This window comes from Cottoperca gobio, chromosome 10 (assembly GCF_900634415.1).
Source record: "Cottoperca gobio chromosome 10, fCotGob3.1, whole genome shotgun sequence".
NCBI lineage: Eukaryota > Metazoa > Chordata > Actinopteri > Perciformes > Bovichtidae > Cottoperca > Cottoperca gobio.
In genome coordinates, this window is record NC_041364.1 from 20,289,643 (window position 1) to 20,301,823 (window position 12,181).

The 12,181-nt window shown below is 38.4% G+C and overlaps 1 protein-coding gene across 2 annotated transcripts in view; it reads right to left on the bottom strand.

The window, feature by feature from the left end:
- The window catches only part of pigg (phosphatidylinositol glycan anchor biosynthesis class G (EMM blood group)), a 66,237-nt gene that overhangs the window by 24,108 nt on the left and 29,948 nt on the right, over positions 1–12,181 (bottom strand). The window contains exons 9-10 of one of the 2 annotated variants that reach the window (XM_029441547.1): positions 4,237–4,640; positions 994–1,185 (exon numbers count right to left, since the gene is read on the bottom strand). In XM_029441547.1, the coding sequence (XP_029297407.1) occupies positions 994–1,185; positions 4,237–4,640 (596 nt within the window). Of the gene's footprint in view, positions 1–993; positions 1,186–4,236; positions 4,641–5,807; positions 7,027–12,181 lie in introns of those variants that run through there. The other variant, XM_029441548.1, reaches the window with a different exon arrangement.

Below are 12,181 nucleotides of genomic sequence, written 5' to 3' on the forward strand. Positions count from 1 at the left end.
AGTCGATATATTTCACTGGATAAGTGAAACCTTTGACCTGCTAACGTCAGAGCATCAGCAATGTCATCAGGATTCAACCTTTGGGGATCATGAATGTCTGTAAAAAAAACCTTTATGGCAATCCATCCAATAGTTATTGAGATGTTGCAGGCTGGACTAAAGAGGTAGACCGATAAACAGACCAACATTGCCATCCCTAAAGCTACGCCGCTTGCATGGCTACACCATTACACAACACCTTTAAAATCACATGTAAAAAAGGTGCAAAATCAAAGATTTCTCTTCCCGGCCTTTACTGTATTTTGCACATCTTGAGACTTCCCTCAGGAGTTTCTACTTACTTACAAACCCTCCAACTACTGACATTGTTGCTGCTCAACAATGGCGAGCATTGTTTTGTATTTCAATCATAGGAGCTAAACAAAAACTCATTTTCTAGCATAATAAAAACCACATTTACAAAACTATCATTTCAATATTCTGCATGGTGATATATTACCTCCTCACGGTCCCTGTTCAATCTGTACTCTAATTAGCTTACTCTTCTGTGTTGGAAAAATGCGACTTTGTTTTCATCACTTACAGAGGACAGGAGGGGCGGGGGAGACTTGTGTTGGAGGAGAAAAGAACTGTCGATACTCCTGCAATTTTTACCCACTGTCATTTTAAATCAACAGTCATACTGTGCGTGACTCGCATTTCAGAGTAATTAATTTAATTTAAGACAGCGTCAGACTTTTTCTCAGGACTTGACGGTACACTGGGTTAGGGAGATTTACTATAGGTAGATGTAGAGAAATAAAAAACTGTACCGAAGTTTATCATCATAGTTTAAGAGCGTTTGTCCCTAATGACACCTGCAGCACTGCAGCCTGCACGCTCAGCTGCATCAGCGCAGCCCAGCACCGTAAATCAACTCACTCACAGGCGACAGCAATTTGCCAACTGTTATACTGAATGAAGTCCCGATCATGGGGTTCACAAAGAACTTACTTGGACGTAGTTCGACCTGAGTGTTGCCAGGGAAACAAGACATTGCCGACAGCTGCCCGGTAGCTGAAGACACCCAAAAGTCCGAGGGCAAGTGCAATCTTAGAAACCCACGAGCATCGTCTTTGAACCAGGAGGTAGATAAGAACCAAACAGAAAGCAGCCAGCAGGGAGAGCACCGTCCTGTGTTCGGAGCTGGAAAACACAACAGAGAGAAGAACAGTCATGGCTGATGTGAAAGAGTTCATATAAAGCAACATTATGGGACTATTTTACCTCAAAATAACAGCTTCAAAGTCATGTTGATGCTATACCGACTTGCAATTGGGAGAATGGGGTCTCTGCAATCCCCACTCCCTGAATGCCTCTTGTACTGTGTAACTTTGGTGATCTCCTGGGAGGTGCGTGAGGCTTTTTACGGCACTTAAGTGGTTTTGGTGAAACTGGATCATATTTTATGGAGTATATGTTTTCTGGTTTTCCCTCTCATGTCCTCCGGCTGCTTTGCTTCGACTCTCTGTGATTTACAAAGTTTCCTGATGGACAGAAAGCTTTACTTAACCGCTAACTAGCTGATCGTAGCTGCTGTCAGCTAGTTAGCTGTTAGCTCAGCTAGCACTGGGGGAGGGCTGCTGTTTACAGCGCTATTTACAGCTGTCTATATTTACGACAGCGGTGTGTCAGTGAATTGCACTTTGAAAATGTAGAATAGCTAAATTTGCTTAAATATAGAATCTTACATTATGTTGCTTTAAAACACATAAACAGTACATATTGTATGTATTGCAATATTTGTCCTCATTTTACCATGAAATATTAAATAATGTATTAAATAATGATCAATCTAAAAAGAAAACGTAAACCTTTAAGTACTGTAGAGGCTCATCGACATGTTCTCTGTTGCTCAATAGTGTAACTCTACAGACAACATTTTGATGAGCCGAAACACAGTCAGTCTTATTCTCCAGCAGTAGTTTAAACTTTAAAGAGGTACAGATCTCAAATTCTTCACTGGTTTTAAGGCTATATAGTTTGAAATTACACTACCGCTGAGCACAGACAGGTAATAAGCCCTCAAAGGACATGTATTAGAGTTGAATAGAAGGCGTGTACTTAGCCGTTCACTCAGACAGCAGTGGAAGTCAGGTACTTTTGAGACCAGACGAGGCGTAACACTACCTAGATCTCATTATCCAAGCAACAGGTAGCAAGAAGGGGCAACGCTGGACAGGGAAAAGGTCAGAATTCACATCTATATTCCACAATGTGAAGCATGTTGAAGAACAAACCATAATCCCCTGCCCCGTGCTGTTGACAGAATATTGATGCTTCTGTAACAGTTTTACTGAGAAATCACCCCATTTTTCTACAGACTGAGCGATCACACAAAGCTATTTTTCCTACCTGAATCTTTAAAAAGTAAATGCTAAGTGGACGGTCCCGTCAGCTTCTCAGCCAGACAAACATTTCAGTGTCAGGAGAAAAGACTTGTATAATGTTAACACCCCATACCTTTTCTTAAATGTCTCAGACTGATGACAAAATTGTTCAGGGACTTCTTTTGTCATCAAGTGTAAGTTCCTTGAATATTTCACTCAACCAGCCTCATGTAGTATTTCCTTTATTTCCCATGATGGCCGTGAATATACACACAATAGGAACAAACTTGTTTCATTGGTGCGTTACTCTCACAGGTAGGTGGAGAGACAGAAAGGGATGGTTGCTGCATTGAATTCTAGTCTACTGAGGCTTCCTCGTCTTTGGACAAATGGCCTTTTTACAATAACTTTATCTCCGTGGGACTGCTGAACGTTATTACTTACAGTGAAAGAAGCCTATTTCCTTTCAATCTGTTGCCTTTACCTCAGATTCTTTTCACCGTGCACCCTCAACTGTCGCAGTGTTGAAAATGAGTTATTGCAATGTCCTGTTACCTATATGATCACACATATCTGCATAAAGAAAGGCTGAGCTTCAGCTCTGCTTGCAGCCCCATGTTCGTTACAGTCCACCATTTAAAAGTGTTAGACAGAAAGAAACAACCGGCTGAAGATGTTGCTGTTCTTAGAGCCTCACCTGTGGTGGAGTTCAAATTATAATGTCTTGTCTTATAGATTTTGCACCTAATATACTTCTAGATAAAACGTCTGAACTTTAATATAATCACTTTACACATCCAGCTCTTTTGTGTTGTTTAAAGGGAACTCCATTACTTCTTAGGGACTAAGGAGAAAGACAACCGCTCTTCTTACCCTTTTGCTATTCCTAGAGTAGTGTGACTTCCTCTGGGGAACCTCTTAGTAATCACAATGCTGCCAAGAGTAATTTAGTAACTAAATCAGCCAGGTAGCTGGTGCTGTTAACACTCTCTCTCACTTTGCTGCCTCGTAAACACATCCAAGTTTACAAGGCAACGTCGCTGTCCCGCTAGTTAGCATCGCTAACCTTGTTGAGTTCAATAAGCCTAGCTAACAGAAGCTAATCTCTGCTCTCTGATCACATCTAACTATATAACGTCAGGTCACAAGACATTTTACCTTTATCCTACCACATGTTCAAACTAGACTTGTAAAACTGGTTTTAATTCCTATGCTCCTCACACATTGAAAGATCATAAACAGTTTTGAAATGAAAGGATTTTGTTAAAATGATACATGCTACTTGTAAAGTTATTTCTTGAAGTCCCAGTTCTGTGACGTATTCCCCATTGACAGACAATATATAAGCGATGCACCGTTACAAGAGGGATTTAAATCAAATCCTTCACATTTGATTGGACGACTAAAAAGTGGGTGGGCTTAGAATGTAGCGCGATAGAGAGCTACAGAGGACGCTGGCTCCACAGACCCTGCCGCTAAAAGTTGCAGATTGATTGATGGATGAATGTTATGATATGATTGGTTGGTACTATCTTACATAAGCACACGTCATATTTTGTTTTACAGGAAGAAAAGATCAGATTTTGATTTAAAAATGGGAACAAAATAGATTCTTTCTTAACGGATGAAATTAAATAATTTGGTAGCAGTTGCTAAGAGGCTGGGGGCATGTGATTGGCATGTGAAAGGCAAGAAGTGGGGACTGGTGACAACACCACTGTCATGACAAGACACTTGATGAGTCACTGATGTAGGTAACATAAAAAACAGCCTTGTGAAAAAATTTTAAATCTATGAAATAATGAAATATTGGTTTGTTTTTATCTTGTTCTGTATTCATTCATTTCAGAGGAATGGTAAACCCTACCTGTTGAGCCAATGTCCCATGTCGGGCAGATGAGCCCACTGCACCCCGGTCTGGTTGAGGGAGCGCATCAGTCGGCAGCAGAGCAGAGTGAAGGGCGGCGTGGCTAACGCTAGCCACTTCTCTGAGTACATCTCTGCCTTGGGGTGAGCGGAGGGATGACAGTCTTTGGAAGGGAGGATAGTCTCTTCTTCGTCTCCAGAGACCCTCTGCTCTCTGAAGTACTTGCGGCAGACGTCCTGGAAGACGGCGAGGCAGAGGGTGTTTAGCAGGAAGTACCAGGTTTGGTGCTCTTCCTCTACGAAGCTGCTGGCCGCCAAGCTGAGAGTGTGTCCGACCGTGCCGGCCAGCAGCAACACATCCAGCTCCGACAGCGACCACTCACTGCCAATGCTCCTCAATGGAGACTGTGAAAGAAAAGTGCAGTTTTAGAGCAAGTAAAAAGAAAAAAAAGAACGTGTTTTATGTGGTTACAGAAGTGTGCAAACAACATTTATAAGTTGCTTCTGACAGGTCAGTTCCCTAGCTGGGTGAAAAACAGATGTCCATAGAAACAGATGATACAATTTCGGTAGAGATTAGAGGTGAACGATTTGGGAAAAATATCTAATTGCGATTATTTTTTGGCTGATATTGTGATACGGTTCACAGTGTTGGAGGGATTGATCATTTTAGGCATTATTCCCATTTTCATTGGAAAATATATTAAAATGATGGTGTGATTTTCTCTTAACTTTTTTGTTGGCCACTGCCTTCTATTGACTCATAATTATTCATAATTTGCACTGCACTCTAACTTTTATTTTTGTGTTTTAAACTCTTATTCTACTTTAGCTTGTACTTATTTCTATTCGCTTGGATATTTAATGACCTTTTTAAATTGTATTTAAATGTAATTTTGTAATGTGGTTATTTTTGCACGATGTCTTAATGTTTTTATTGTCTTCATAAAGCACTTTAAAACTGCCTTGTTGTTGAAATGTGCTGTATAAATAAACTGGCCTTACCAAAACAAAGATTTGTTCTTAAGTCTGTCGAATGCGATTTGTAGGCAAAATATATAACTCGGACATATTTTGCCTTTAAGAAATATTGTTCCTTCTGCGGTTTGTATGTTACACCAGTCCATATTGCGATTTCAATAAAATCCTGATTAATTGTTAAGCCCTAGTAATCAGATCTGGGATCTCTTCATGAGATGATTATCATATTTGTAGCCAAAAGTACAAAAGTAATAAATGCCGACAAAATCCAAATCTTAGGAGTAATATCCTGCCTCGACAAATCTACTGAAGCTAGTTTTTACTTGATACCATTGACACATGGTGTAATAGATGCTAGCCTGACACTCAACCAATGTTGACCCCTCCCCGCTCTGCACTGGGGAGGATTATTCGGATCAAACTGTTTGGGTGATTCATTACCAATCTACTTCAATGTTGAAACACCTCATCTGGTCTCATTAAATGACCCATGTCCTCTACAACCACTTACACCTGCTCTATTATCTCACACACACAAGAGTGTCTCAATGTGTCTATTGATGTATACTGTATAATTTTCACGTTTAAATGTGATCAAAGAAACATTATTTATTTGCTAATACAGATTCAGTCAATCATCACATTGTACGGTACAGAGGACTTTCTTTTGCCATAGTGCAGCAGACAGCGACCGTGAGCCGTCATTCATAAATCGTAGTCATCAATTATAAATGTTTCCATCACATTTAAAAAATTGGTGTTTGGCCAAGAGCATACTTGTATGCAAATGATTTGGTTCGGTGGTGACAGCGTGCAAAGCAAGTTCAAATGAAGTTCAGCCAACCTCTTAGTTCAGCAGCAATATTTTAGCCCAACAAACAAAATACAGACATACATCTTCGTATTCACCTTGGTGACACAGAGAGGCGGCGCTTGTTGCTCTGCTTGTTTTTCCCAGCCTTCACACATACGCCTGTTTACTTTACACAACATGCTGTGACATTACATATTTAGTTCTGGTAGTTGTGTTCCAAAACAGGGAAACAACATCACTCAACTCAGGCAAATGTAGAGTTTACAGCTTCTAGGTTGAATACATGTTATTGAATGTCTCTCAGATTAAATAACTTTTATGTTACTAAATTATCATGAAATATAGCTCTCTATCCCATAACATTTTTCAAGGTTGAGTCTAAGCAGCGTCTGCTCGTTCATTTTTCTAAATCTGAGTTACCCTTAAATTACTGAGAAGGGATTGATGTCCTGTATGACTACAACTTCTTTGTGGTTTTTAGATAAAACATGTCACAGCCCAAAGGGAGCTGGAGCGTGTTTCTCTGGCTCCACTCAAAAGCAACAATTCCTCATGATTTCCTTCACCGAGTAAATCTTCTGCATACTCATCTGTGTTCATAGCATTGTTTCAAAGTAGATGGGCAACAAACATAATAGAAGTATTATTGAAAAAACCTGAAACATCAGTATTAATATATAATTATTATTACTCGATTGATATACAATTGATACAATTTCACTCTAGTTTTCAACTTGCAGTTTGCATGCATTAGCAATATATCTCAAATAATTTGATCAATTTCTTTGAAATTCTGGTATTATTAGATTTCACCGCTGCTTTTGAAACTTGACCACAGCTACAGTATTGTTGTTAACTAGGTTGGACTCTCAGTTACTGTTCCGAACTGGTTCAGGTCCAACGTCCAAGATTTCCACTGGCAAATTTACTTCCAAGTAGGTCAACATGACCAGTGGAGTACCACAAGGATCAATACTTGGCCACCTTCTGTTGGATCTATAAAAAAGGCAGCTGTTAAAACAGATTTCTTTCAAAACAATAACATTAATTACCATACTTATGCTGATGATATTCAAATCTACATTTGAATTTAACCACATGACTATAAATATTAGTATTTAATTTGATATTGTCTTTAATATAAAACAAGCAGTCAAATTACAAGTCTTTGCATTGTAAGATAAATCGCAAACAAAAAATTAAATAGGGCTAGGACCAAATTATATTTATTTTCGGAACAATTAGTTCACAGTTCTGCTGACTGTTCCAATCAGGAAGTTACTTGTCCCAACCAAGAAATAGTCCAGCCCATAATTACTTGGAAAACGACAATTTGTCGTTTTACGCTTTTTCTTATGGATTAAATAAAGTATTAGTATAATTAATATATATATATATATATATATATATATATATATATATAAAAATATAAATATAAAATCTAACCACCACCTTCTTGCACTTCTTGAGAGCTATATGCTCCTCTGTTGATTTAAAGAGCATAATAGGGAGAAATATTTTCTAAGCAGCCTCAGGGCAACAGATACAATAGCACATCCATCAATCAATCAAAACCTGAACTGAAGCCTAATGTGCTGAGATGGATAAAGGACATTACTCCTGGACCCTGTCAATGGCCTCCTCTGCATCATGACAAAGCACAGGGAAATGACAGGATGATGACGTTTTTATCTAAAATGTAATATTTTGCCTGAAAATTATTGGAGGACCTCTGGTTTCATCTTTGCATTCATGCCAGTCAATATCATATTTCTATGACTTTAGGCAAAACTACTACGGAACTGACAAATAAGTCGCCATACCTCTGGAAATACTTCAACCATTCTTGGGTCTAATGTGTGTATATGATTTATCATATACTCCTGGCAGGCCATTGAACACGACTCTCCATCATGCAGTTGTGAAACACCCTTTCAGACTCTGTGATGGGACTTTTCAGCTTTCTCACATGAAATATAGATATTTTCTCAAAAAAAGAGAAATGCTTATTGAACTGTTGTATTATAGGCTCCTTACAAATGTTATGAGAAACTCAATTAATATACTTATTAGGGTTAATATTCACCCACTTGTCACCTCCTTTATAGACAATACTTTTTTTAAATGAAGTACACTTCACCTTTAGGTTATTAAAATTCATTCAACTGGAATTCTAATCACATTTCCATTGAAGTGGTGAGTTAGTAAGTGTGCTTAATCTTCCAGTGGCAGAGAAACTAATCAGGATGCCTCTAATAAAAGCTTTGGATGCCACCCATAATGCAGTCATTTGTCAAGCCAAAGCAGGCGCAGCTTTGCACTTTGATCCCAACTGATTTAAGGGATTTTATAATGTGAAAAAAAAAAAATGAATGGTAACTCAAGCTGTATTTTCTGAGTAATTGAAAGGTTGCTGAAAACCGTCCAAAAAGAGGCAACATTGGCTACATCTGGATTAATTCCATAAGAAAAGTCACAGAGGACTTCCTGCTAATTTATTACCAAGACTAATATAGAGTAAAACTAAAACAGATGTATTATGTAATCTCATAATCTAAATGAGTTTGTCAGTCATGACTGAGGATACAAGGAGTCTGCTAACTGCATGTCCTCACACAGGTTATTAAAGAGATAAAGATTTTGGCCATCAAGATGGGCCATGATTGTAAATGTTTAATGACCATTTTTGGAACAAGATATACAAGCAATATATGGAACTAGTCCATATTTTGCTTTTAAAGTAATCAATAATATTTTAAAATTGATTCCAACATTAAATGCAAGTCAATGTAAGGAGGCTGAAATGCTACTGTGGTGTTACTGTACACGGTCCCTCTAAGACTAAAGGTTTTAGCTAAAAATGTTTTGGCAGCAGGATTGAGAACTAAATGAATACAGGTGACAGCTTTTGTAGTTGAAGAGAAGTACAGCTAGAGTTTATTATCCATAAATGCATATTGATATAAGTTATTATAACCTGTGTCATTTAAATTGTGTGGGTTTGCCAATCAGGAACCAGCACTTAGATTCTTCTGGGGATGTTATTTTTGCATATGCATTTAAGATGTATACTTATTTGTTATTTGCATTACTTTCTTCACACAAGTCATTTAATATAAACACAGACAGTAGTGCTGAAACCACACTTTTTTCATAATCCATTATAATTAAGTCATTTATCAAGCAAAATGCCCAAAAATGCTCTGGTTCCAACCTCTAAAATGTGAGGATTTGCTCTACAATTTTTATCATTGTAAATTAATATAATGATATATATGAATTTATGTAGATCAGTCAGTTAATCAAAAAAAGTGACCACAGGTTAAACAATAAAGAAACTGTCAGTCACAGACACCCCGGTCAATAAATGCTGTGCATCTGGTCATTGTGTCATTCAAACGGCTGTAGTCCAAAACTTTTAAATACTTTACATTTTTGATGCATTCATTGGTTAAGACCGTTTTTTGTTCTCCTACACGAGTGGAACCACAACTTCCTGTCTGACTGTTTTACCTTTCTACACAAAGTCTGGTGGTTTCTCTGGACTCCCTGCTGGATGAAGAAGCACACTTTACTAAGTCCTTCCCTGCCAGCGGAGCGTTGTGCACATTCTTTTGACATTTCTGTGACATTCAAACTCGAGGAAAATATCCAACAGTCTTTTCAAGTAAGCCCGAGTCACAGAAAAAGCTTCAGTTTATTTCCTCCACATGCTCCAGAGTATAGATTTGGGAGTTTATTCCTTCACTCAACCCGAACGGCCCGAGTGGATTTCTTCTGACTTTTTTGCCCTATCTGCACTTTTGCAAAGTTCCCAGAAGGAAAATTAGATGTAACCTTTAGAGATAAATTATAATGAGCAAAGAGGTGCCGCAGTAAAGAGGACTCATCTTTTAGGCCAATTTAAACAAACACTAAAGACTGAAAGCTTCCACCTTCTGAATAACTAGTCCCGATATATCTGATGGATTGCCCACATTTAGAGGAGCGATCTAAACATCAATTACTTTGATCTGTTGAAGGGAATTTCAACATAGCTGTTATAGAGGGAAGACATAATAACATAAACAATTCATGAAACACATTTAAACTTCCAAAAACCATCAAGAGCCAAAACAGCAGTATGTCTACGCCCCCTGTATACTCTCAACTACCTCGTTCTTTGGATAGTTTTCATGTTGACTGCTGAGCATCTTCGATGATGTTCAATCCTTGTTTTGGTTATTCAACCTGCAGTTTTCGTTTGATGTCGCCTCTTTTCTCTCATAAATCCTCATATTTAGTTTGACAACTTCTATGTTAACATTTTGATTGTCTCTGACAAATACTGGAAAGCAACAATCATTATAATATGGCCTCCCTTTGTAACATTACTGCCGAGTGCAAGTTATTTCTAATGTGTCCAGCTTTCCAATCGAGCTCATGTAAATCAATTTCTTACAGTGACGTCAGACGTTCCTTCAGTCTGTTGTACTAAAGTGTGTTTTATGTCAGAAGGTCAGAGGTTAAACACTGCTGACATTTTGATGATATGATTTAGAGGCTATAATTACATCATCACAAAAGAGCTGTACACTTTCAAATGATGATTATACAAATGTTAGGTCCTACAAGCCTCAGAGGGTTGCATCAGTAAATTATTTTTATGAATCCATGTATGTGGGGAGCCAGCAGCAACACAAAGAAGAACTACACTCAGCTGTGGCTTTATTAGGAACATCCAGCTAATCTACTGCCGTGTAATGCAACAGTCCTGCAAGACATCCTGATGACTCTACTGTAGCATCATTCTGCAGGATGCAGGATGAGGTGCCGTTGAGCTGCATGGCATTATACAGAAAGGTGTTTCTGTTATTCAGCAGATATAAATGAGATGCACGCAATAACATTTGCTTAATAACGGCTTGAGTTTACTTCAAAGTGAACAATCTGCTGGTGTTGGCATACTTTATCATTCATTTATATGCAGTATGTTTGTATCCGGTTCGTTTAACACATCCATAGTCTCCTGCTGCACTGAAATAATACCGAACAGCACATCCAGTGCAGCTTTCTTCTAACATGATGTTATAGTCAAGGTTCTTCAGACTATTTACATTTTTCCATCATAAAAAAGGCAAAACAAAACTTTCTATAAAAGCAGACACGCAATGATCTCAGCAGATCCAATCATGCTGGACTGGAACATGTTTCATATGGAGTGTAATGATTGTGGGGGTTATAAAGTCGTGTTAAAAAACAAAACATCTGCTATTTAAAATGATGTATTATGTTCATCAATGCGGTTTAATGGATTTTGAAAACAATGGGAGACTGGGATTTCTGGGACAAAGTAAACGTGCAGCAGAAGCAACATCTTCATGTTCCCTTTGTTGTACTGCTGGCATTTACAGTGAGAACTGAGTATTTCTCTATAACTCACAGCCTCTGCATTGAATGACAATCTCATACTTCTTATGTGTGAACATAAGGCAATATATATTTTTAGGTCAATGTATTCAAAGCTACGTTACTGCAATAAAGCTACTTCCTACTTCTTACCTTCACAGGTTCCTGTGCGATACTGTAGTCATTAAGAGGGATCTTTGCAATCCTCCATGAACAACACATGATGAGCTGTGCATACAGCCCAGCACTATTGGATCATTATAAATGGTGCCCGAGTTGTCGAATGGACTAAAGGAGACTCGCTGAAACACGTCCTTTCAGCCGCTTTTGGAGGCGTGATCCTTCACAGATCCAAGAGAATCTAGTAAAGCTTTTTCTCAGGCCTTTGTTTCACAGCACATGCAGGTGATTTAAGGCTGCATTGGTAAAGAGTTTGCTAACTTAGCTAAATCACAAAGTGAGGGTACAATAGCCAAGAGCGTGCCATTACCCCCTGAGCTGAGGGGGATTTAGTAGATTTTCTCTCAAATAAATTCTGATAGTCTCGTGTTTCTTCACTCGCAGGAAGTGACAAATTAAATAATAAAAGCCTCTTTTAAACACGAGAGCAGCAAGTTAGTGAATGCAGTGCATCTTGTCCCTTTAATATTCTTTATTATGAAGCAATCACAGACCCCCTGGACTATTTAACAAATTAAATTGATGTGTTACATGCAGCTAAAGCACACCTGTTTACACCTATGAGGGCAAACATCTGTTCCCC